Source organism: Tachysurus fulvidraco, chromosome 6 (assembly GCF_022655615.1).
Source record: "Tachysurus fulvidraco isolate hzauxx_2018 chromosome 6, HZAU_PFXX_2.0, whole genome shotgun sequence".
Taxonomy (NCBI): Eukaryota; Metazoa; Chordata; class Actinopteri; order Siluriformes; family Bagridae; genus Tachysurus; species Tachysurus fulvidraco.
Genome location: NC_062523.1, coordinates 19,956,620 through 19,984,402, shown reverse-complemented (window position 1 = coordinate 19,984,402; position 27,783 = coordinate 19,956,620). Strand labels below are relative to the sequence as shown.

Here is a 27,783-nt window from a genome sequence, read left to right as displayed (position 1 = left end):
CATATTTGTATTGTTTACACTCTCTGAGAAGAAAAAGTAACATTAAAACGGACCTCTCATATGGACCTAAAATTCTGATCACATACAGTATAGTGTGAAGTGAAAGGCCAGCATTTCCTCCACAATCTGAAAGGTTTGGGTCTCAGCTCACTCCTCTGCTCCATTATAAGCCACTTTAAATTGAATTAACATTGTTACAAAGATAGGGGCTTAGTGTTTATGTACAAATAAAAACTGAATCACACCAACATCCAAATGTGGGCACAAAACAACTAGACATATATGAGCTTATATCATGTTTAAGGGACAAATAAAGCAAAACAAACTGTGTTAATGTAACAGTTACATTGTACTGAAGTACACATTTGAATGATGTAACTTAAGTTTGCTATTTTTCAGTAAAACTGTTAAAGGATGGTAATTATACACTGGCCTTCCAGGGAAACAGTGAAAACAGTGAAAACAATCTTGATCTTTATTTTGAAGTCTGTAAATTACTTAATAGTACTTTACAGTCATTTAATTAGTTAATTACTTAAATGACAGACTTTTGTAGATACAACACTGTTTTATTGTCCTGTGTGTTCTTTATTCTGTATAGTTGTCCTTTTGTATTTATTGTCCACTGCTGTTGATCTGCACTTGATAAAGTCTTGTGTACTGTTATGTGTTGCAGCCTGGTCCTGGAGAAACATCATTTTGTTTTGTATAAAAGCTATATAGCAATTTCTCTGAAATTAAAAACCATTACAACTGTACCAGCGATTTGGAACACCCACTCTCCCCCACTGCAAACAATCATAATTACAAAGGGGAGAAAAATCAATGTTTAATAAGCTCTCCCTTGTGTGTGTGTGTGTGTGTGTGTGTGTGTGTGTGTGTGTGTGTGTGTGTGTGTGTGTGTGTGTGTGTGTGTGTGTGTGTGTGTGTGTGTGTGTGTGTGTGTGTGTGTGTGTGTGTGTGAACATTTCAACTGGTACCCAGCATTTTGCACATTTTTTTTAACCTGCTTGTAAACTGTTCTATTTATGTTTCTTAACTACTGTATGTGAATGGTTCTGCAATTTCTGGAGCTCGCTCCCAAGAATTTCACTCACCATGGCACATGTGCTGTGGTGATGTGACAATAAAGGTGACTTGACTTGACTTGACTTGACTTGTATGGTATGTGTGTTAACATTCATTACTCTGTGATATACCTTTGAGGGTAGTTTGGAAAAACACACACATGCTGGGAATTGTCAGTTTAAATGCTAGTCTTGCTTTTTGAAGATGTGCAGGGCTGTTGCATAAAACATGTTGTAATGGCCGGAGAGTGGAAGCACTGAAATAGAAAAGATATGCACTGAAAGAAGACACGCACTCAGAAATGCCCAAGCTCACAAGATTATTAATGATGTTTTTTTTTAATTAAACAAACAAACAAAAAACAACAACAACAACAACAACAACAAAAAAACAAGGTGTTGTAGTTCATCCTTGTCATCATGAGACCCCTTTTAAGCAGACATTGAGAGTTGCTGTATTTGTGTTTACACATCATGAAATCACTGTTGCCAGTGTGAATGTGTGTGTTGGGGAGGGGTATATATATACATACACCCTTATCCAGAGTGACTTACATTTATATTTCAGTTTATACACCTGAGCAATTGAGGGTTAAGGATCTTTGTGTGTGTTTTGTCTTGTGATGGACTGAAGTATTCCTGTCTTGAATTGTATTAAAATGATTGTTAGATTTTTCAAACCCCTATTCTTTGCAGTAAAATGTAATGAAAAGGCTTCCATGGAAACCTCCGTTTATCATCTCAGCCGTGTACAGCTGTTAATAATGAGGCAGTGTGATAGAGAGGATAAGAAGCATTCCAGCTTCCTGGGTTGTGTGTAGCAGAGGCAATCACTATGTAAAAAAATAAGAGTAATTGTGTCCACAGAAACTATAACATTTAGATGCGGACTGCATTTGTCAATTCACATTTTACTGCATTGTTGGTTTGATAATTATTTAAATATATATCATAAAATTAATCAATACTATTTTGAGCAAGATATTATGAAAAGAATAATCACAATCCAGAAAAATGCCAATGAGCCATTTTAGTGGCCCAAGGAGTCGGTTCTACGCCGAATGATCTGATTCACTGGGAACAGCCTCTAAATTCCCACCTCTAACTGAGCGCATCACACTGGCTCCATACAAGTTTCTCCCTCTAGTGTGCTTTACTAAAAGCCGATTACTCGGTGTTCTCTCAGCTGGACTGAGTTCAAATCCAGCTTCAGCATGAGTAATAAGGACCTGATTACTTTTCTGGATGTCGATTCGAGCGAGTCTCTGGTGCCGAAGCTCTCCACACCGGGCTTCGTTGCGCTCTCGGTTTTTTTGGGCTTTATAATGACTTTCGGCTTTTTGAACAACTTCGTCGTCTTGGTGCTTTTCTGTAAATTTAAGAAACTGAGGACGCCGGTGAACTTGCTCCTGCTGAACATCAGTGTGAGTGACATGCTGGTGTGTTTATGTGGCACGACCATGAGCTTCGCGTCTAGTGTGCGCGGCCGCTGGCTGCTGGGGAGAACCGGCTGCATGTGGTACGGCTTCATCAACTCCTGCTTCGGTGAGGAACTGCCCTGCACTAACTGCCCTGCACTAAGCAATGTCTTAACAATAGAGTTCAAAACAAACAAAACAAATAGCATTAAAAACTACTTTTGGAGCTACCTTTGATGAAACGTTTATGTTTTTATGTCTTCCCATCTTTATTGTATAGAATTCAGATGGTAAGACATAAAAACATAAGTATAACACACACACACACATACATACATACATACATACATACAAACACACACACACACACACACACACACACACACACACACACACACACACACACACACACACACACACACACACACACACATACATACATACATACATACATACATACATACATACATACATACACACACATACATACATACTCCATACATACATAATCCAGATGTTTAGAGCTAGAGAAGACCTGTTGCACAATCAAACGTGCCAAATGTCCTAAGCGCATCGGTGGCGCGTTTGAGCAAACGTTAGTGTGCGCAGGCATTTACATGGGTGAATGGTAATTTGTCCAAAAGTCTGTACAATGCGCTGTACAATGTGCTGTTCAATGCGCTTGATCTCTAGGCTTCGGCCATTGCAATCATCAGCATCAGCAGCAACAGCAGCAGCATATTGCATTAGTTTTTTATTTGTGCCTTAAAGACCAAACCCTAAGAGCAGATGTGAAATTGGGGTTAAGAAGAGGGACAAAGCTAAATCTCATCTCGTTCAGCTTCAACAATGGAACTAATGTTTTTTATTATTATTATTATTATTATTATTATTATTATTATTATTATTATTATTATCCAATAATATGCATTATTGGATTGCTGTAACATTTTGATAGTATATGAGTTCATACATACTGCAAGAGATTAGCCTTTAATTAGTCTTACATATATAAAGACTAATTAAAGGCTAATCTCTTGCAGTATGTATGAACTCATATACTATCAAAATGTTACAGCAATCCACAATGATCAGTGGCATCAATCAGAGCATTCTGTTGTAATATTATATAAGATGTTATGGAACTATAACAAGGTCTGACTAGCTGCCAAGGCCAGTCAATCTCCTGCAGATTGACATTTGATATTGAGCTGTAGTTCATAAAGGAGGTTTAATCAAATCCCTGACACAGTGGGTCAGTTCACAGGCTTAACCGAGGCAGGCCAGCATGCGATGAAAACCATGCTCTCATTAGATATCTGTAATGCTTAAAGTTACTGTCACACTCTGGAAAAAAAACAAAACACCAGCTTGCATAGTTATATTTACATCACATGCAGAAATGTGTTATGTTTCTAAGAAGGAAAAAAGATGACCATTAACTTGTATAGACATGCACAGGCTTGCACTTGCTGAGGTGACAGGGGCACTGACTTATAAATGTAGTAAGCAACAGTGGCTAATTTAACACCTAGAGTTCTTCTGTCTGTGGCTATGCTACTCACAATGTGTCTAGATTAGTGTGGGTGATGGTTGTCTGACTCGATGGACAAAAATCTCCATATTAAAGAATTGAAAGTTTGAGGAAATATGAACAGAACATATGTATAAAATATTACAGGATAGCACAGAATATTATAGACACAAGCTAAATCTAGCTGAACAGTGTCTGTTTATAATAGAGCAATAACAGTGACGACTCCCCGAGCTGATCAGCTTAAGATGATGTGTTTAGATCAGATCATTTAAATTACAGTTATGATTTCATTAGCATAAAGTAGTCTTGCATCATTACGTTCATCAATATTAAATAATTTGTAAAACATTGACCAGAAGAGGGCAGTGTGGCAGAATTTGCAAGAGTAAGTCTGCTGTGTTTGTGTGCAGCTTGCAGCCATGTCTGGAGTTATTTAACTAGTACAAGTTAGATTTTTACTACCAAGAGCACACCCCAAATATGCACAAACTGTGTTGGCTAAAGTCTAAGGACCAGCGTCAGCTTGATAGTGAGCAAGAATGAGATTTTGTTGTGGTTGAAGTGTTAGATAGCACTTTCCTCTACCAGTTTTGTCTTCTGTTCTGGAGTAATGATGTTTCATTTCACTATATACTGTATTGCATCAGCTATATATGGTCAAAATGGCAATGAGTCAAGCTTCTTGACTTGATTTCAAAACACAAATTAATGAATATCATTTGTAAGAATTGGGATCCCTTCAGTACAGTTGCAGAAACTTTTAGAATCTTTGTCATGGCACAGTGAAACTCATATGGGGGCTTGTGGTAGCCCAACACCTTATTAAAACATTATATTTATTTGCGTTTTCTATACTACATGGACAAAATTATGTGGACAACTGACCATCACCCCTTATGTGCTTGTTGAGCATCCTGTCCCAAAGTTGTTAATGACAGCTTCTATTCCTCTGGAAAGCATTTCTACAAGATGTTTGGTTGTGACTGTAGGAGTTTCTCTTTCTGTTGGGTGATGTAGTCTGTGGTGCATTCAATGTTCCAGTTTATCCCAAAGGTGTTCAGATGGATTGAGATCAGGGCTCTGTGCAGGAAACATGAGTTCTTCAACTCCAACCTTGTCAAACCTTGTCAAGCCAAGTCTTTATAGATTTTGCTTTGTGCACACTAATTGAAAAGTTTTGTCTGGGTCGCTTTGTTTCAGTGAAGGGAAATCTAAAAACTACAACATACAATGCAATCAAGACAATGATGTGCTCTCAGTACTGTTTGGGCAAGTAGCACATATGGGTGTGATAGTCATGTGTTCATATACTTTTGGCCATATAATGCATGAGTACAGATTATATAGACAAAAAAAAATATCTTTCTTTTCAGAAATAAAGCATGCCTGACATATTTTCCATTAAAAAGAATATATTTATTTAAGAATATATTGAGACAAGCTGCTTGTTTGAATAACACTGGAAATAGTGCCATTATAGTAATGTCATAAATCTAAAAACAAAATAATTATTGAGTAATATCATAGCACCACAAACATCAGTTATACTACTATGGCTACTACTACTGACAATAATAATAACTGCTGATTGTTTAGGTGATTTATCTATTGGTATTAGTAATGTTAAAGCTCTGCTCTCTTTTGTTCTCCATCCGTCACATCAGCTTATTGTAGGTCTTTTAGATGTGAACCCTGAACTTAACTCATTCACTCTGTTTTCCCTTCTCATTCTTAGGTATTGTGTCTCTAATATCCTTGGTGATTTTGTCTTATGAGCGCTACAGCACAATGACAGTGTATAACAACCGTGGACCAAACTACCATAAGCACTTGCTGGCAGTTGGGGGCTCATGGGTGTACTCTTTGATTTGGACAGTGCCACCCCTGCTGGGCTGGAGTAGTTACGGTTTAGAGGGAGCTGGCACTAGCTGTTCAGTGACATGGACCGATAACTCCTCAAAATCCCATTCCTACATTATCTGCCTGCTCATCTTCTGCCTGGGTCTGCCAGTGCTGGTGATGGTGTACAGCTATGGCAGACTGCTATATGCTGTCAAACAGGTGAGTTCTTGAGTCATACTGGCAGAGTGTGATGGAGGGTTTAACAAAGGGCTTCATCCGCTAATCTGAATATTGTGAGATTCGGTAGCATTTAAACAGCCATACAGTTCTGAACAATTCATACAGCTTATAGGACATAAGGAGAAATCTGGAGCTGTTGGTTGATGTTAAATGCCTATTGGACTTGTTCCTGATCAAGTCCAATACTGGTATACATTCAAATACAAAATAAAGCTTTTAAGTCTTAGGTCTAAGCACATCTGATATTGATTTTTAATCAATATCGATACTGATCTAAAAATTCATTTTTTTCCCTTCACTTTTTACCTACAAATCAGTGAAAGAAAGTTGCAATTAAATTGTATTTTTCTCAGTAGTATTCTGTAGTATCTGATGAACTGGTGTTCTATCTATATTTGACCATTAATAAAGCAATAAGTTTTAATTAACTTCTTTTTTGTATTCTACCAATATTGCTGTAACACATATTACATTACAGCCCAAACCTGTACATAACCCTGTCAAAGCTTTATAGAAGTCATTTTTAAATGATCATTATATACACATTAATAGGCACATTTTCTTTAAGAAAAATAAATCACTGAGTAAAAAACAACCAGTTGCTTGTTATTAACAGCTAAATGCACTCCGTTATAGATCCATTAGAGGACTTTTTCCCTCTTTCTTGTTTTTAGTTAGGGAAGATTCGTAAGACAGCTCGAAGGAGAGATTACCACCTGCTGATTATGGTCATCACAACGGTGGTGTGTTATCTGCTGTGTTGGACGCCATACAGTGTGGTGGCCATAATGGCCACGTTTGGCCCACCGGGAATCATTACACCTGTTGCAAGCATAATTCCCTCTGTACTTGCCAAGAGCAGCACAGTCATCAACCCAATTATATACATCTTCATGAACAAACAGGTAAGAAACTGTAATCAGTAAGATACATTAAAATACATTACTAAATCCACATACCACTTACAGTGTAGTATAAATAGAAGCTTTTCCTTATATATGAGGTACAAGAATGTATGAAATGGAAAGCTACAAGGAGAAGTCATTATTCAGAAGTGACCAGAAGGCTTTATTGGAGAATCTATCTTTGTAAGATGAAACAAGACTAGAAAGAGTTTTATTCATCAGGTCTTGATGGGATAAAAACAGCCAAACAAAAAAAATTGACTTGTGGACAATTTACATGCACCAAATAAACAGTAGTGTCAGAACAATGGCACACCAAACTGTTTTGTTCCGTTTGTATCTATAAAGAAATTTAGACAAAAAAATAAGACAAAAAAATTTAGCCTATATTGATATCAGTTGGAAAGTTCTAGTGAAATACATATTATGTAAGGATATTATCTCATCCCTTTAACAATCTTATTTCTGTCACAAACTCAACTGGCCCAATTATAAGACTTTTTTTTTTTTTGGACAATATATCAATAATATAAAATACACCAATTGCTTATGCATGTTTATTTTCATGTTAGAAAATTCTATACATAAACACAGAAATTCAATTAAAATAATCAAATTTGCATCAACAACTGAACAAAGAAATGGCATCAAAAGCATCCGATGGCTTTTGAAGGTTAACTGGCTTAACTATGTACACTCCTTTATTCAGGCTTCAAAATGTACAACATCAGAGCACATTAAAAGGCTGTGTGGTGGTAAGGTGAAGCGAGAGAGAGAGAGAGAGAGAGCGAGAGAGAGAGAGCGAGCGAGAGAGCGAGAGAGAGAGAGAGCGAGAGAGAATACCATAAATAATGAACAGTGATAACTTGTGTTGTTCTGGCGTTCAGCATTAGTCTTCACATTGGAAGTGTAGTGGAAAGTCGAGCAAGTGGAAATGAGCAAGTCGACATTATTTTGAGGATACCGCACCCAAATGACAGCTGTCAAATTAATGCAGCATTCGTGCCTATAGCTGTCTTCGAAATCGGTGCAGCTAATCACCACCGAGCATGCAATTTCACTTTCTGAAGACTGAGTAACAAACAGAATGAAAGTAACTACAGTATGTTAGGATCCTCAGCATTCAGGTAGAAAATCCACTTAATCAATCAGTCAATTCAAACAATTTATATAAAGTCATAACTTTATAATTACTTTTTTTTTTTTTTACTACAACCTACAGACCCCTGAAATTAGGGATGTGTTTAAAAATACACAGTTCAACCAGCAGTCGTTAAAGCAGACACGGAGTATTTTTGCGTCCATGTTTTCACTGCAAATTCAGCATCCTGGCTAACAAGTCAACCAAAAAATTGTGGCTGTTAAATACAGTAATTTACAGATAGGACAGACCAGTGGATAAAGAAAGTGAGCCAGCAAGAAAGAAATCTCGCACAAATTCACAGCACCACAGTTCTAGTCCATAATACATAGTCACAGCACCAAAGTTACAGCCCCAAACACACCGAGGCCCAAATCAACCTGATCAGGAAACACTGAACACTTATTTGGCACAATATTGCCAATACCCCAATAACAGTGCATCGATCATCTCACCAAAAAATGTCCCGATTCCACATCCTCTATTCCTGATACCTAAAACAACTTAAAGAGTTGAAATAAGCAAGTAAGTTAGACAGTTTAATTATTGTTACATTAACAAATGAATACCTTTACCACAATGAGCATACAAGCCCTGCGATTAGCATGCGATATCCACTTTGCAGTGTGAATGATACAGCTAAGGCTTTATTGTGAAAAGAAAAAGTCATATAAAAAATCGATTTCCACAGATTAGAAGATGAATGTAAACTGATCTTTTCTGTATTTCGAACAGATTTCTGTGTAACGGACGTCAAATATTTTGGGAAGCACAGATTCAAGTGGCAAATTTATATATATATATATATATATATATATATATATATATATATATATATATATATATATATATATATATATATATATATATACATAACACACACACACACACACAATATATATATATATATATATATATATATATATATATATATATATATATATATATATATATATATACACACACACACACTATATATATATATATATATATATATATATATATATATATATACACACACACACACATAATATATATATATGTATATATATGTTGTTCTGTGTGTGTTCCTCTGAACGCACAGCCAATATATCTGTCTGAGTGACCCTTCTTTTCCCTTGCTGACGGTGTTGTAATTAAACGCTTGCTAGACATTCAGTAAGTGTTCAGTGGTGTGCTCCTGTAAATATTCCCTGCAGCAAGACTGAGAGGGATAAATAAAAAAAAAACTGTGGGCTTTACTGCACTTTCAAATCTCATCACCATTAATATACCTCTCTGTAACAGGGAAGCCTGGGATGTGTGTGACAGAGATATATGTGATTCGTCTTTAGACATGGAATAGACAAAGAGCAAAAACACAGTTCACAGAGTTTAGAGTAACATTAACTTTAAAAAAAAATAATACAATAACAAACCATGACAGGATGAGCCTAATTGCAAAAGAAAGGGTTTGCTTTAGGATTACAGATGAAATCATCCTGAAAAGAAGGAACACTCATCACCCTATCAATCGATATCAGTTTACATTGCCCCAACATGGGGCGGGTAGGTAGTTATCACAATTGAATATTAGACTACCAACAGAGGTTCCTAAATGAAATATTTAACCAACAGATGGATTAGAGAGTGTGTGCTTCAGAGTCTGTCACAGACCTGAGAGCAAACAGCATTTCCCAGTTTTGCCATCACAATTTACAGCTATACAGAACTTCAGTTCACGTTTCTTCAGTCCGAACAAAGCGGAGTATTCGTTTCCTTTACAGATTAATGGCATTTAAGGAAAAACAAATGTGTACACGTCTTAACAAGATTACACCTTTACTTCTACTGGTATATATATATATATATATATATATATATATATATATATATATATATATATATATATATATATATCAAAACAACTCTATTTACATCAATAAAACACAAAGTGAAGGTAAAAATCAGTTTTAAAAAAAAAAGGTTCCAAAATACAATGCAAGGAAATTTTGTTTTCATTCGCTTTTGACCACTCCGTAAGGAGCACACGAAGACCTGTGACCTCCTGGACAAAATACAGAAAAAGAACCAGACGGTGCTGGTAAACACATTACACTATTAATACAACCACTGCTCATTGGTTATATTGCCAAAGGGCTAAAAAAAAACAAAAAAAAAAACAATAAATACAGTCAAATGAGTGTGGTTTTGGACCTTTTGAAAAGGGAATGGCTCATCAAACCCTCAACATATTAACAGTATCAGATTTTTCCGAACCAAGACGGTAACTTTAGAGTAAAGAAGGATTTGTTTGGAAGTTTTGTTTTCTCAGCTGTATGACGTGTGCTATGAAATGGCATTTAGTGCTTCCACCTGTATTTTTTTCGTTCGACAATCGTTTCATGGCGAATGAACATTCAAGAGAGAAAAGTGATGTCATTTACAATATAGACACTATATGGCACAGACCAGGCAGTACTTTCAGACATGCACCACGTTTTTCGTTTGTGAACAGCTGAGAAAACTATAATACAACAGAAACCAAATACTACTCGGGTATCATCTCTGGTAAAGCAGTGGGTTTCATTACAGCAATAAAAAAAATCTTCATTTTTAGTAAGCGCATTAATTTATATTTTACATGTGTGTGTGTGTGTGTGTGTGTCTATAATGGTGACGTTTTCTGACTATTCTTCAATTCCATCACAGGCACACAAACACTGTCAGTCTTGTCAAATGATGGCTAGCTACAGCAAAAATCACCAGATACCTAAAAACAGCTTTTCTATGACAAACCTATTGCTACCCAATGACCTCTACATCACACAAGGCTCAGAGAACGCAACTAAAAACTGCCCGAAAGAGCAGAGTCTGTCTCTGTGGACTGCCTGCAGGTAACACCTCATACCTGCTTTCCAATTATTGCAACCTTTCCTCTGGGATCAGAGTTCAGGGGTCACAGTGGATGGTCCTAAAGCCAGGGAGTGTGACCTTGCCTTTTCCCCAGAGGTCGCTGTTAGAACCAGATTTGACACGCTGGATGAGTATCTTCTCGTAGAGCAGAGGGTGATAGGCTCCCAGTGTGCACGCAGCATCGTAGTAGCGCTCGTGGTAATGGCACAAGTCAGTCTGTCTTAGAGAAGGTATGTACTCGTACACGTCAACCTCTTCACACATCCACATCATCAGCAAGATGCCTGTAATGCAGCAGAATTACAAACAAACTTGAAATGACAAATGAAGATGAAAGCTTACACACACACACACACACACACACACACACACACACATACGGATGTACTCTGTCTCATGGACTCTCCCATCGGTGTACCATTTTATTTATCTCTAATGCTTTGCTTCCTTTTTTTATTCCTCCCCTTGTTTTCTGCCATCATATTACACCATCATATCTCTCCTCTCTTTCTCCCTGTCTAGTTCTACAGATGTTTCCTGATGCTGCTAGGAGTTAAGGAAAGGTCAGGAGTGACCGAGAGTCAGTATATAACAGTCACTAAGAACACCGTGATGCAGCTGGAAAGAATTGTGAACAGAGATCCGGAGGCCTGTACAGCACATGCTCCGGCCCTCCTGCGGGAACACAGATGTAGCATAATCGCTACAGAGCAAAGCAGCACAAACTAAATTAACACACCACATGCAGTGATTCATACTACAGTCTCTGTGCTCGGTCTCTGTCTGTGACTCTGTCAAGGACTTCACAGAATTGTGGCATCTTTTTTTTGTCATATTCTTTCTTTTGTGTGTTGACAATGGCGTTTCAGACACTACTTTTGTACTGTATTAAAAAATGTCTTATTTCTGAGTCTATTGAGAACATTGAGATCTGTTGCCTAGCGACTTTTTCAACACTTTTCGCTAGTCGATTTAGAACCATTCCTTTGTGATAACAGACAGAAATACAGCTATGTTTATAGTGTCCTGCAATGGAGGGCTGAGTGAATCCTGTGGATATATTGAGAGCACTCGGTGTGAAGATTGTAAGATGAATAAATGAGTGGTGCATTTGTCCAGTGTTCTAGGTCTGTATGAATGTGTTTAGATAAAAAAAAAACTGTGTGTAGACCTAAGTTAGTTGAATTAATGATGTAACCTGTTATGAAAATAAAATTGCCTGTAAACTAGTTAGAATTGTCCTTATTATTTAGTAAAATACTACAAAAAGTCCACTGGAAGTTATTAACCATCACTCCATGACTCCTAACAGCTACAGCACACATAAGTAAAGAGGAACCACGACTGCATATAACCACATTTTAGCCATTGCTGTAGATTAGTTCTGTTCACTGGGGGAAATGAAGCAACGTAAAGAAAACATTCATCACGAGGTAGGTTGGGATCATGGTTTCATGCTGTTGGTGCCATCTGTGTGCCTCAGCAGAAATCGAGATTCATCTTACCAGGTTAAGTTTTTCCAGTCTTAAACTGTCCGGTTTTGGTAAGCTTGTATAAACTATAGCCCCAGCTTTCAGTTTTTGGCATACAGATTGTAGCCCATCTGCCGTAAGGTTTGAGAGGCTGTGTATTCTACGATGTTTTTCCTGTTAACCACGATTGCACAGAGTGTTTATCTGAGTAACTGTAGCTTTCTGTCCGTTTAACCCAGTCTGGCCATTCACTATTGACCCTTCTCATCACAAACCATTTCTGTCCACAGATCTGATTCTAACTGGATATTTATTCTTTATTGTTGAAATCCAGATCTGAGGTTATGAAAATACTAAACCAACCTGCCTGGTACCGACAATCATTCCACAGTCAAAATCACTGAGCTCATATTTCCCCCCATTTCCGATTGTAGATATGAACGTTGCCTGCAGCTGCTGGCTGTTTTTGCATGATTTTATGAATTTCCCTGCTGCCATATCAGTTGATTACATAACTGCATAAATGAGTAGATGTGCATGTGCTCCTAATAAAGTACTCAGCATAGCAAAGTGAGCTCAGGAACACCTTAAAGGCATGTAAAACCACAGAAAACAACTGTACTTGATAGCAGAAGTGTTCTTATTCTCCATTCAAGACAATAACCAACAGAAGACCAGCGTAAATACAGAATATTTAGCTGAAGATGTAAACAGGAAAATGAGCTAGAGATCATATACATGAATTAATTTCAACTCAAATATACAGTGGTAGGAATTATGAAACCATAACAATACCTTTGTCAATGCCCAAACAATCCTTGATTTGACTGTATCTATTCTAAGATATTCTATGAGTACTGAGTTCTATTCTAGACTCAATACTCTAGCAGAGAGGCGTTCGATCTTATCCACAAGGGCCAGTGTTTTGTGGCTGCTGGCTTTCGATACAGGACGTACTGTATGGCAGTTGCTATGAGACTAAGGTGAGCAGATTAAACAAGTGAACTTTCATTTTCATTTTACAGCATTTGTCCTTATCCAGAGTGACGTACAAAAGTGCTTTTAAGTCTGACCTTGGATGTGTCTCGCTGAAATGAAAGCCTACAGCCAAGACGGGCCTTTGTAGATAAAACTGATACTCATACAAAGCTGAATCACAAGCTGTGTACAAACAATCACTAAAAACCTCTTCACCAAACACCAATTTCATTTGGCATTCCATTCTGCCGGCGCCACGGACATTGACTTCTCAGACAAATTTATTCAGTATAAACAAATTATCTCCATTTAATTTGAAGATGTAAACGTTTGTGAGGGAAAAAGACACTAACTTTTTTACTGTAACTGTTAACTGTTCTATGAATATTATGCCCCAAGTAGGCAAGAAAAATAAAAAAAATTCTTAAGCCTCGAATGTCTCACTTCATATGAGCCATTAACAATCACTCTGGAGTGGAATGATGAAGAACTACAATTATTTGGTCTCAGGAAAAAAGAAATAAATAAAATAAAATAATAAATAAATAAATAAATAAATTTAAATAAATAATAATAATAATAAAAAAACATGACTTTCTCTAACAGAAATTTAGCTTGATAATACATAATTCTTACACAAATATGTAGCACGAATAAATGTTTATAAAACTCGGGATGGTCAAAGTCATACACTAAATGCTGCAGATGTACGTGGAAATGTCTTACCAATGAACCCTGATGAAGGTGGGTTGGGTTGGATGTTCTCCAGTGTGTTGGCCTGGATCATATCCCATAGTTGCCAGATGAACTTGGGATGCAGGATATAGAAAGGCTGAGCAGGAAACTGCTTTCTGTACTTCATGTAAGGAGTAAAAAGGTTGTAGTCTGGGTTCCTATACCACTGAACACAAAACACACAGCATTGCATTTTATTCCAGATTTTTTTCAGGTACCAGTATCAGTCAATTTTATATTCTGCAATACGGCAGACATTTTAAATGTACTGAGAAACATTTCCTATGTCTTTGTTCATTATAGTAGTTCACATCCAAATTACAGGTGTTCGAATTGATCATATTTGCTTGAAAAACAAAGAACAACCGTTGCTGAAGAAGAGCCATATAAGCACAAGGACGACTCAGTGCAGGTGTGATAAGACCGATATTGTGGTTTCTAAGCAGTACGTGTAGAGTAAACCTAACAAAGTCAATATCTCAATTATCCTCATCCCTATTGGGAAATATGGTGATGGCAGCATGTTCTGGGGTTGCTTTTCAACCTCAAATTGTGAAAATTGAATAAAGAATTGATGAAGCAAAATCACAGGGGAATATTACAAGAGAACCCATTTCAATCTGCGAATAAAATCAGACAGGAAACATCAGCTTTCAGTAGGAAAGTGTTCACATACACAAGGACACATCCTTGCAGGAACAATTCAACCCTTCACAATATAAAAGTGGTAAGTCAAGAAAAATCGGTTTGGTTGCTCTGTATTGTAACTCGCATAACTGTCTTCTAAATTAAAAAAAAAATAAATAAACAAAATAAACAAATTAAGAGCCATGGATTGAGATCTAGCCTAAAAAAAACAAACATTACCAGATTTCTCACCTCTAGTTAATACGCTCGCACAATTTTAAGAAATCAGGGTCTAAATATCTAGTGCATTGTTTTAATTTTTGGTATAAAATTTAAAAAATAACAAAAAAAGAAGAAAAAAAAATGATGACATATCAGTACAGCATGTCATAAAATATAAATAGATGTTTCTATTCTTTTCTTTCTCAATATAGAATGGATCCACAAACTGCGGTACATCTACAACATAACACATTAGTATGTGACCTTGAGCTTTTACGCAACATCTAGTAACAAGAACTGCCGAATTCCATTGAGTTTCATTACTGAATACATACATAACAGATTTCCGTCTTGGGAGCATCAAATAAATGAAAAATTCAGCCTACAATGAATTGTTAAATGATTTACACCATAGTCAGGTGCTAGAGGCAAAGACAGCGAAGAGAGAATAAAGTGATAAAGTGATAAATGGCTAGAAAGTTAAAGTATTAAGTAATTTATTGTCCCTCACTTAGAAAAACCTCAGATACGCTGTTCTCAGGAGTCGGTTAGATTTATTCCAAGCTTTTTTTTTCCAACAGAAATATGAAGTGGAAGCAGCATCAGTACTTACTTTATGCAGGTTGACAGCGTATGGAGCAGGATCCCAGGCCACCAGAGTCACGTTCTTATACAGTGAGCTGCTGTTGAATTGGTGGTTGGGATTAGCCAGGATCTGCACAGCACAGGGAACAAGCACAGTGTACATAGAACATTAAAAACATAAAATGATGGGGAAAAAAAAAATTCTCAAATATAAAATCATGTAAACCACAGCACTGTTTTTAAATTTTTTTATTTTAATTAATATATATATAAAGCATGATTAGTCAGAAGGTGCTGGTTATTTTTCTATTAGAGTACAGCTCTAACAGTATTGCTGGCTGGATTCAAGTAATGTGCTCATTTTAATATATTTAAAACATCTGTAATTTAGTAAAGAGAAATGCATATACTCCAAGGTGAGTGATAACAGGAAATACTTGCGTTTCATTACATCATTGGCTTAAAAGTCGGTGTGTTGTTGATGAATAAAACAAAAATGATCATTGTTGCAGTATGAGAAAAACAAACAAAAAACTCCTGTTTTCTTTCTCCGTGCTGTGAAAATGATCATCACAAAACACCACTGTTTTATTTCTTACGTACTAAAGACTAGAACGTTTTTATCATGGAAACATAATTCTTTTAGTTACAAATATTATTCTAGTGTATAATACCACATTATTCTATTATTATTATTCTATTATTATAATTCTATCATTATTATTATATTCTAATAACGACATCAACCACAAATGCCTGTCGCACACGTTCATAAGAGATATTTGTGAAGAAGATCTTACCTGGGAGTTGATGATGCGAATTGTAGTCTTATTCCCGACGTCTCTTTCATAACCTTTGGTAGGGGCTGAATTAAACCTCAGAACAGCATCATGGGAATCTAGAAGAGAAAATTATTAATAGAGTAATCTGTTACTTCACCTTTAAGTAAACAAGTAGTTTTTCATATACTTTTGAGCATGTGTTGTATTTTGATCTCGCTCATCAAGCATATATACATACAGTATGCATATTAATTGTGGACTGGTTTTTAAGAGAAATTGTAGAAGTGGAAGCTTTGTGACAAAAGTATGTCTTAAAAAGTCAGAATGACTGTTGAGTATTACTCCAACATGCACAGCAGTGAGAACAACGACGCAGATGTTGGTTTCTTATTTCGGTTTCTTATCACATTAAGACACAAATGCCAATATGCCACCAGTACATCCTGTATGTAACCCTGCCCTAAAAATAATAACAATAACATTCTCGTCACACTTCTCTAAACACGGCAAAACAGGACAAGGTTAGAAATGACAATAAAAGCAACATCTTAATTATAAAATAATCTCTAAAAGATAACAGCCATGTATAGATACTAATAATTTTTTTATGAACAGAGCACTTTTTAAGATACATAGAGCACAGGATCGATCAAAAAATATAAATTAGGAAAAACGTAAGTAGCGTTATGTAATTCGGACTCATTAAGCTTAATTAAAAATAACAACATAATAATAAATTAAATTAAATTCATTATAAAGAAACGCATCAAACGTATAAAAAACTAAACACTTCTCAGCACTCAGTAATCTGAATGCTAATCTATTCTCTTTTATACAATTCATGTTTTAATTTATGATGTGTTGTTATTTGGTATTCAAAATGTATTTTCAGATTTAACAGGCCAAACAAAAACGAGACTTGGATATATTTAAAAGTGCTAAAACTTAGTTTTTCTTGTTGATAATTGCCATCTAGTTTCTTTTCAGATGGGTATAAAGGTTAAGGAAAATGTCCTTCTTTATACAAAGGCTCACATTCCTGAACTAGTTTTTACTAATAAATAAAAAATTTTTTTTTAATTTTTGGATTTAATCTTGACAGGAAAGATCAAAGAAGCTGCCAAGCATGATGTGTCATCAGCATCGGAGACTTGCTAAGGAAGTGCTATGAGGAATTGTTAAAAATTCAAACCCCAACCGAAATGCACAGTGATACAAACAGAACTGTAGGAAGTGAAAGAAGAGATCCCTGTGCCATCAAATACCTTGCTGGTGGTTCGGGGATTTTGTGAGGATTGTTCTTCAATAACCTGGCTGCCTCGGCCAGAAGCGTCAGACCATAGTAAAGCGTTTAACAAGATGATAAGCCAAACTTACTTCCATTTCAACACAGACATGATTAAAGGAACACATTTTTCAATGACCAGCTCTTTCAATGAAGCCTCATTTAAAATGAAAATCAAAGCCCAAATACACAAAGGTAAAAAGATGAGATTGGGTTCTTTTGTGGTTCAAATAATTTGCCATGCCATAGTGTACATAGCTATTATTTTCCTCAATGTTAAAAAACCAAACTTTTTACAATGTGTGAGGAGATCATGAGGAGATCACTGCTCACTATATTCAACACATATAGATCAGCACTGTGACGTGTTAAAGTAAAGTAGTACCCCCTATGTAGCAAACATCAGCACATAGCTGAGGTCTGAGCTTTACAGGAGATGTGCTGTGAACAACAAGGGGTCTAAGGCCACATCGATGCTAAAGATGACCAAAAAAATTGCTCCCTTTTAAAGGCCACTTTGTGAACACCAAAAGAACTTATTACTTGGTTCTCTGTCTGGTTCGTTTCAATCAAAAATGAGTATCTGAAAGAGGAGTTTACCAAGATCACAAGTCACAAGTCTTAGTTCACGTCTCTCCAACCTTAGATTATTATAATTATTCATTTAATTCTAATCATTATGACTCACTGCTGTCCTCAAAACAGAATTTATATATAAAATATAGGTGTCTTTTCTACTGCTACATCATTTCTTGCTAAATTGTAATTCTATATATGAATGGAACCATGTAGATATAATAATATGCACAACATACAGCTGGGAAATACGTAATACATGTAGCACCATCATCACCTGCAGGCAGATTTATGTAAACAGCTTATTCCGTTTCTTAGTCTCCTTCAAACCTGATGAATACGTAACCACAAACTACACACACACACATTCAGATTCGTTAACTTCATTCATCTTTCTCTAAAGCAGCAAGCTCACCTCATTCAACTTCAAGCTGGAATTTGGGCCAGGCTTTTACTGTTTTTAATTCTGAACAAAAATGAAAAAACAAAGAGGCAGGAAAAAGCAATGGAAGGATGAGTGACAGATAGACAAGGTATTGAAAGACAAGAAAGATGAGCTTCAGGGTCACTCAAACATGATGAATGCAGCACCTTGACCAATGAATAGCAGTGCAGTGAGGCAAGCCATGATGTAGGTAAAAGGATGAAATTAGAGGTGCTCTCTCTCTCTCTCTCTCTCTCTCTCTCTCTCTCTCTCTCTCTCTCTCTCACACACACACACACACACACACACACACACACACACACACACACACACACACACACACACACAATGAAAAGCTGGCATTCCACACAACTACGTTTTCAAAATTAAAGAAAGAAAGAAAGAAAGAAAGAAATTCTGGGTTTGTTAAACCATACTTTAAATCTGACATACATGTTAATGACATGTATAGGGCATAGGGGTTTTGTAGTGTACACTTCCCTCTAGTGATCAAACAGTGAAATGAAAGAATTGTGCAAATACAGCTGGGTCCATATATATGGATAAGGACACGGCTTTCCTAATTCATTATGACAACATAAAGAATTAGAAATGAAGCAATCAAGATTCAGATCAACTGCCTTTTCCGCACTCGAGTCTTACCCGTGATTTGCATCATGAGTTAAACCCTTTGTATTTACAGTCATTAAGGCGTCTCTTCACACGGCTACTTGTTAGGGAGGAGTTTTTCTTTAATAAGGAAAGAATTCTGAGATGATCCATTTTGTCTTTTGTAGTTTTGCAGGACTGAGCTTGCCCAAATTGTACGTATTAAAATGTATAAAACTGCTGATTTGGCCTCTGCTATGGTTTCTGCTCTCTCGCTAGTAGGTCCAAATTCAAATTTAACAATGAAATCAACTCCAGACCATTTATATGTTTATTAGTCACAAAATCATGAGGGAAAAGACCACGTCATTGTGGGATTATGTAAAAATAGCTGCAATTCCTAAACAGTTAATGCGATATGTTTGTAAATCCATTGAATTAAAGCTGAAAGTCTTCACTTCAATCACATCTCAATTGCTTCATTTTTTAAATCCATTGTGTGTCAAGATTACAAAAGTTTGGCCACTGTCAAAAGACTCGCTGACCTCGACTGTATATGCAGACCAACAGCTGCACACTGGCTGAAAATTGTATATTTTTTTCACTGTGAACAGAGAATGACTGGGCTATTATGTATTTTGTTTTTTGTTTTTATTTGACAGCAGGAGTACAGGAGTGTTGTGTAACTTGCAGATGTACTGGTGTTGTGTGAGAGATTTAAGAAGTTCATTACAAACAAGGCTTCTCTTCTCAGAGGTGGACATATTGACTGCTTTTTCTCTGAAAAAAGCAAAAAAAAAAAAAAAGTTAATATTGCTGAGTTCATATATACTGGCAATGCTGTTAAATTGGTCCCAACACAGATTGATGACCACTAGGTGGCAGAAGAAGACCTTTTTTTCCTGAGGATATGATGCTAAGCGCTAATGCTTGTGGACACCAGGGCTAATACTGATTACAATCACTGCCAATAACACATTACTGAACTAGACTGTTGTACAGTTTATCAGTCTACACAGAAATGTATTAGATTCAGTGTTTCTCCTGCTATGTAACTGTGTCCTCATTGGAAGCCCTCATGTCTTCTCCTGGCTGAGCTTTGGCTGGCTTTGGCTTTCCTGATTGTTCTTAAGTGCTTTAAGCAGAAAGGAGGAGGGAAGGCTAAGCATAGCAAGGGAATTATTTTAAGACGTGAGCAGGTCTAATAGGCTTAAGAGAACTGCAGGCCTATCAGTTCTTCATGAATATATTCAGGACTATTTAAAATAGACTTGATTAGCGTACAGAAAATGGTGTACAAATGTTGCAGTTACTCATAGAAAGACACAATGCACACCTTAAACAAACTTGCCACACAAACTACATGTTGTGACTTCATGACTGACATTTACCTTCATCTCTTTATGTAAAGGGTTGAGATGAAGTTCAATTATCAACATAGAGAGACTCCTGAAACTGCACACTACCCATCTAAGACAGGAACAAAGAGAGTCGGGCCGTCGTCATGGAAACAATTTCACTTCCACTGCCCATTGAAATTTTACTCTGCAACGGTGGGTGCCAAAGCTGGCACCATGCACCCAAAGGCCCCGGGATAATAGCAAAGGGCACGAGGATCCCACAATCTGAAACGCTAAACTAAGGGGGTGAACAAGAGCAAAGCCAAATTCAGAGCAGAAAACAGGTCAGTAAGACAGAACTACAGTTTCTCTCCCTACTTGCTTTTACAGAAAGATAACTAAAAACGTCTGATAGAAACTTGCAGGACTTTCTCTTAGCCGCACATTATTAGTTCAGCCTCAGCAGGTTTCGTACATGATGATGTTTACATCTTCAGATTACAGAGATGACGCTGATGTAGGCAACAAAATCCTTGTGGTCACTAGTTTATCAAATGCTTCTGAAACATTTCCTTAGACTCATGCCGAGAGTGAAACAGTGAAAAGAAATATGGACAAAAAGAATTCAACCGTAATCGCCACTCTTAGCAGGGTTGGGCTATTGGACTGACTTACAACGTGTTTCACAGGTATCTGTGACAATATTGGCACATCCATCTAGACAAAGCTTTGACAATGGACACGTCAGCCATTTGAACTGAATCTCCATTGAAAGCCTGTCGAGAGCCTTTAGTCTGAATTGTCAACCCTCAACACGTTTGACCACAAAGTGGGAAAATTGATGCCTATTGTTTCTATTTTGCTATAAATTAGCAGTTTAATAAGTATTTTTAGTAGTATCAGTATTTTGTTCCTCAAACACCAAACTAGAATTATACAGTGTAACTGAGTACTGTTGCTGTCTGTGTGCATCCCTTCATGACCACAGTTTGCCATTTTCTAATGGCTACTTCCACTTCTCAGTCTGGTTTCATGAACATGGCAGTGAGTTCAGTGACCTTCCCTTTCACTGGATCTAAATCAGGGGTGTCAGTTTCTCATAAAACTGAGATAAAGTCACGGGCCAAACTGAATATTTATTGAAAAATTAACTGCAACTGATATGTAATGTTCAACCTTTTTCATATGGAAGCAAACTTTAGTTTCGCTTGAACACAGGATTTGGAACAACCAGAGCTTGATATTACAAACACATAAGAAATTAAATTTGAAATAAAAGACACATCAGTGGTGTTCATTTCATATTTAAATAAATAAAATAAATTATGTCTCTCACTGTATCATTTTAAGTTCCAAAACCAACAACAAAACAACCAAAAATAATCATTTCATTCAATGAAAATCCAACTTTTCGACTATTAATAGTTCATGCCTTGGAGTAGAAAAAGTACATAAAGAAAACATGTATTCAAACCCAGTTTGCTACACTCTGTTTCGTTTCATAATGTTTCTTTTCATAGTGTCTTCTTGTGTTATATTCTTTCATTAAAGACACGTTAGCTCCGTTAGCACACAAGACAAACAGGTCTGTCCTTTATATTCGTGAACAGATAATCTGCCTCCGTCCTGTCTTGAAAGCTCCTATTGTACATCTTTCGTTTGGCATTTTGTGGAGGGTGGAATTAACTTGCCCTATGCGACTATAGCATGGTTGTTAACGACTGTCAACAGAGAATGAGGGGCGCTTGCTGTTCGTGACTACGCACAATACAGTGGCAAGGCATTCTGGGATTTGTAGTATTAGCGGAGCATGCGGCTAGCCAGCTGTAATGCACATTTGATATGATCTCGCGGGCCCAAATTTGGCCCACAGGCCTGAGTTTGACATCTCTGATCTAAATCCAGTAGGACTCCTTTGAGATGTGGTAAAATGGGGGAGAAAAAAAAATCTGCAGGAATTGTGTGATGCGATCGTGTCAACATGGAGCAATATCTCTTGTAGGATCAGTGCCATAAACAACTAAGGCTGTTTTTAGAGAAATAGGAGGCTCTACCTAGTACAGTGTTTCTAATATATGTAATATTCTTTTCTTTTTCTTTTTTTTACATTTTATAAATTATACATTCTAATTAGTTTATTATCAGTTGTTAGGAAGAACAACACAGGGGCAGCTATGATTCGATGCCACTTTAGTGTCAAGGGCCTTAAAAAAATCACTGTATACCTTCGCAATTTTAAAATGTATACATACCAGAAAACAGTTGCTCACAATGTTTTTTTTTTGTTTTTTTTACTGAAACTCTTCTGAATACCCAAAGCCTGCATGCTAGTTTGTACCATTTATGTACATCAACACAGTTTGCTACCTGACCTGGAAAAAAGTCCTTATTGCATCATCCTCTTCACAAGACTTCTTAATAAACAGACACACCACACATCCCCTTCACAAGACTCCTCAGACACACCAGTGTTTATATAATGGCAGCAGAACTAACAAGCAAGGATATGCACCATTTCCTCTGTTTCTCTCAGGCTGTCATGAGACCAGAATGTTGACTTCTATAAGGAGTTTCTCAGAAAGTCAGTGTGCATGTAAAGGAGTAACTTTGTACTTCCCTAAGTAAATAAGTAATAAGCATGCTAGTACATAGTATTTAATTCAGTAATACAGAAAGCGTCAAACGTTCAAAAAGTCAATAAATCAGTCGATCTTTAAGTCAGAACTCCAGTGATTCAGTCAGGATTCAGAAGGTCAGACATTCAACATGTAGAGATATTTACAAGAATGTAAACATATGTACAGAATTCAATATATAAGGTATAGACCTACAATCAATAAGTTAGCATGTAAGCAATTCAGTAATCAAATTCGGTACTTATGTGGGTCAATTAGTACTGACAGTCAGTCAGTAAGACCACACATACATGCAAATTTCTCCATTTCTCCAGTTTTTTTTATCCATTTTGGCCACCCATGTAAATGGGGAAAATGCATGATTAAAAGCTGCGGAGGTTACAATGTAAACCTGCACGTGCCCACTGCGATTTTGCGAATATCACGAAAGCATTCTTGATGAATTCTTCTTTTTAATCATGCTTGATGATGAGGTTGTTAATTTTGTAATGTAATTTTACTTTGTTTTAGTATCACACCCTTGTGCTAAAATACCTGAATAGGATACATGCTGTGCTGCTCCTGAACTCTGGCACTACAAACCATTCTATGAGTGAATATTTCATCACAGGTCACAGATATAAACCCTGTGTTTGTCCAACCATGACACTGACAGTTAGTGAAGATTTTCAACATTTTCTATCAATCATTACGCAGCTATTAATATCTCTAAATCTCTGTGTTGTCATGTGCACTAAAGATGAAAACATGTTCTCAGAAATATCTGTAAATGTGGAAAGGGCCAAAGTCAGTAAGTAACACAAACAAACCAAATGTTACCAAATCTTAGATAGCAGTAGGGTTATGACAATAATTCTAAGACATCTGTCTACTCACCAATCTCCTTTCCCAGGCCGGAGTGGAGGATGGCACCAGCTGAAGTGACGACGGCACAGGAGCGGAACCCTTTGCCATAGAGGCGCTCAAGAGGCAAAGGAGGTACAATCTTCTTCCAGCCCAGTGAAGAGAATGGTAGCTCTTCTCCATCCAGTGTCATCACTTTGACCTTCCTCTTCATCTCACACAGAAGGCGTTTCTTACTTACCCGAGCACTTCGCCGCCCCCTGTAGGACACCCCGTGTTTATTAGTGCTCATGTAGTCTTTTACTGCCTTCTGTAAGCGCGGACTGAGCATGTCCACGGAGGCACTGCCCTGCCATAGACGCTGCACCACTGACTTTGACTTGGAGGGGTAGAACTCCTCTGGATTGGAGTCAAACCAGCTGTTAGTTTCTGTTCTGCTCCTGGCCTCCTCATCAATCATTCCCTCTTCCTCATCCTCCTCTTCCAGCAGTTCGTTGGTTTGATTGCTTTCCTGTTTTCCCTGAATATGGGTTGCAGTGCCTGACCGTGAGCTCCACGTTGCTATATTATGGGCATCTGGGTAAACGTAGGTGTCCTGCTCGCTGTCGGGTATCTGCTCTTTTTGCGCTCTGGATGTTGTGGATGCTGAAGTGACAGGCAAAACCTGGCGAGAGATCATCACCACGCTGCGAGTGTTGCCCTGCACAGAGGTGAGGCGGCGTGTATCGGCATGTGAGAGCGCCATGGCTTCATCCACACGTGACTCCATGAAGTACGAGAAAAGGGCAAGGAAGAGCAGTGCCCAGGTGAGCATGAGCCCAAGCGCCAACCGCCACTGCTTCATGCTGGCCTTCATTTCTCAGCAGCCCTCTGTTCTTCACAGGAGAGAGCTCAGAAGAAGGCCTGAGGAAAAAAAAAGATTTTGTTTTGGATTTGTTTAAGTGATTGACAGAATCAAGTGCTTTCAATCACATTAAAACACTGAGAATGGCTTTTTGTGCATTCGTTCGGGTGATACAGATATTCCCAAGTAACAAGAATAGCAATGCATAATCCAGCGGTGTCCAATCTCAGAAAAAGAAACCAACCAACCAAGCAGAAGCCACACCAGAGTCTACTAAAGGCCAAGAACAACCGATTAAACAGGTGGAATAGGGTGTGGGTTCTGTTTGGTTGGAATGAAAACCTGCACCCGCACCGGCCCTTTGCGGATAAGATTGGACACCCCTGACATAATCTGTTTTCTCATCGGAGACAATGACAGATTCCATAATTTAATAATGACTAACATTAATCTTACATGTGATTCCTTTTTTAACAGGACAAACTGTAATGCCACCTTTAAATGAGTCCGTGTCTAGATCGGTCTAACAGAGCACACCTGGGCAACACGATACACCTGTCAATCTCATGTTCCAATATTTCTAATCACTTGAAAAATGGATGTGTTCGAGGCGAAGGTGCCATGCTGGAAGCCATTTAATTTATATAGATGTGAAGATCACAAACTGAAAGCTGAAATTTAGATCTATGGTCTTAAATTCATCTTTTGATCACAAACTCAGATGCACTCAGTCTATAGCACAAACCAGAGAACTAGTCTGGTTGTTCCAATACTTCCGGCGGAGACTGTATATACCTTGGGCAAGTCGTGGCCTAATGGTTAGAGAGCCTGACTCGTAATCCTAAGGTTGTGGGTTCGAGTCTCAGCCGGCCACGACTGAGGTGCCCTTGAGCAAGGCACCGAACCCCCCAACTGCTCCCCGGGCGCCGCAGCATAAATGGCTGCCCACTGCTCCGGGTGAATGTTCACGGTGTGTGTGTGTGTGTGTGTGTGTGTGTTCACTGCTGTGTGTGTGCACTTTGGATGGGTCAAATGCAGAGAACGAATTCTGAGTATGGGTCACCATACTTAGCCGTATGTCACGTCACTTGAATAAAGACTTGAATGAGAACTGAATGAAGGTCATGGAGGAGTCATTGTGTCTTTTTGTTAAAACATCATTGACTTTCTTATAATGTGATGGGTTCACACATGTAGATTTATTCTGGATTATAACCGACAGTTTTATTCAAAACAGGAACATCTCTATACAAAAACAAGCCATTACTGATCAGTGCTTACTTAGCCTTGATCTCTGTTCTTTCTGTCAGTGTGCACTGTCACTCTCAAATTCTTTCTCTATTTCAGAATATGCTGAGAAAGCCATTTCCTGGCTTGCATGAGCATGCCACGTGCACAAATATCAAAATAGAGCCAGGAAACAGAGGTGACAAGAAGAGGAAGGAATGAAGAACAGGACAGTGGGGCACAATTCTCACCTCAGCTGATTTCCTATTGGCTTGATGCCATTCCTTTGTAATCCAGCCAGGCTCTGAAAAACAAAACGGATCCAGTCAGGAAGTGTGGAAACATATTGACCCCATTAAAAAAAAACTTTCAGTTAATATTAATGTCTATACAAAGGCTTTCAGTCATCAACATCTGTTCTGGGTGTCGAATGATAGACAGAACCACAGAAGAAGAAATGAAGAAAAGAAAAAACAAACGGTACAACACACAAAAACAATTCACAGAACTATTTCAACGTCTTTGTTGCTTGCTCATGATACGCTGAGTGAGCCATCCTGAATGTTAGGGGGTTAGGGGTAAGGGGTTGTTGTGGTCATGGATGGCAGGTGGGTGCTAATAGTTACACTTAAGATGTAAATGTAATGTAAATGTTCAGGTGAGATGTACTGCAGTACTGCTATAGCTACCAGTACAACATAAATTGTATTAACATTACCTAAGTATATTTTAAGTTTAGTGTTAATATTACAAGAATTATGAGACACTAATTCATTTAGAATGACTGTCATTTAATTTTTACCCCATTTGAACCAGTGTGGGAATTGGTGACGCACGATTGGCTGAGACACACGATAAACCACTAATATTGTAATGAAATCATTATTAAAATTCATTCATTCATTTTCTACCGCTTATCTGTACTACCTCGGGTCACGGGGAGCCTGTGCCTATCTCAGGCCTCATCGGGCATCAAGGCAGGATACACCCTGGACGGAGTGCCAAACCATCGCAGGGCACACACACTCATTCACTTACACACTACGGACAATTTTCCAGAGATGCCAATCAACCTACCATGCATGTCTTTGGACTGGGGGAGGAAGCCAGAGTAACTGGAGGAAACCCCTGAGGCACAGGGAGAATATGCAAACTCCACACACAAGGCAGAGGCGAGAATCGAACCCCCAACCCTGGAGGTGTGAGGCGAACGTGCTAACCACTAAGCCACCCAATTATTAAAATGAAAACTTTAATTAATGATTTCATCTATAGACCTGCACAGAGAATTTAATCAAACACGAGCACACACACGCACACACATACACACACACTCAATTTCCTAAAAAATAATTTTGCCCAACTACCCACAATAATACTGGAGAGGATTCCCACATTTTTTTATTTTTAATCCAGATTTTCTTCCATGCTCCTATTATTGGTGTAGGAATCTATAATATTCAGTATCCATACCTATACTTATCTGTCTCTATCATAACGCTATTTAAAATAACGTGTGACACAAAAGGTGTATTTTTAATAGTTTAATGCCG

At 37.6% G+C, this 27,783-nt stretch overlaps 2 protein-coding genes across 4 annotated transcripts in view; one reads left to right on the top strand and one right to left on the bottom strand.

The window, feature by feature from the left end:
- The first annotated feature begins 1,628 nt into the window (after window positions 1-1,628).
- tmtops2b (teleost multiple tissue opsin 2b) lies at window positions 1,629-12,257 on the top strand. Of its 2 annotated transcripts, none has more exons than XM_027164602.2 (4): window positions 1,629-2,612; window positions 5,899-6,083; window positions 6,779-7,009; window positions 11,568-12,257. In XM_027164602.2, the coding sequence occupies exons 1-4, from the start codon at window positions 2,282-2,284 to the stop codon at window positions 11,772-11,774; spliced, it is 954 nt and encodes a 317-aa protein (XP_027020403.1). In that variant the 5' UTR covers window positions 1,629-2,281; the 3' UTR covers window positions 11,775-12,257. The 2 variants fall into 2 exon arrangements, with proteins under 2 accessions (XP_027020403.1, XP_027020402.1); XM_027164601.2 differs by having other exon boundaries at window positions 1,636-2,612; window positions 5,758-6,083.
- st6gal2a (ST6 beta-galactosamide alpha-2,6-sialyltranferase 2a) overlaps window positions 10,049-27,783 on the bottom strand; it is a 33,154-nt gene continuing 15,419 nt past the window's right edge. Inside the window, exons 2-7 of one of the 2 annotated variants that reach the window (XM_027164599.2) lie at window positions 26,482-26,534; window positions 24,193-25,062; window positions 16,465-16,562; window positions 15,693-15,794; window positions 14,222-14,396; window positions 10,049-11,329 (exon numbers count right to left, since the gene is read on the bottom strand). In XM_027164599.2, the coding sequence (XP_027020400.1) occupies window positions 11,082-11,329; window positions 14,222-14,396; window positions 15,693-15,794; window positions 16,465-16,562; window positions 24,193-25,015 (1,446 nt within the window). In that variant the 5' untranslated portion in view covers window positions 25,016-25,062; window positions 26,482-26,534 and the 3' untranslated portion in view covers window positions 10,049-11,081. The remainder of the gene's footprint in view (window positions 11,330-14,221; window positions 14,397-15,692; window positions 15,795-16,464; window positions 16,563-24,192; window positions 25,063-26,481; window positions 26,535-27,783) is intronic. The other variant, XM_027164598.2, reaches the window with a different exon arrangement.

Coding starts and splice junctions, on each gene's coding strand:
- tmtops2b (XM_027164601.2), top strand. CDS start 2,282: ATGAGTAATAAGGACCTGATTACTTTTCTGGATGTCGATTCGAGCGAG. Junction 2,613..5,757: donor CTTCATCAACTCCTGCTTCG/GTGAGGAACTGC, acceptor TCTCATTCTTAG/GTATTGTGTCTCTAATATCC. Junction 7,010..11,567: donor ACATCTTCATGAACAAACAG/GTAAGAAACTGT, acceptor CTCCCTGTCTAG/TTCTACAGATGTTTCCTGAT.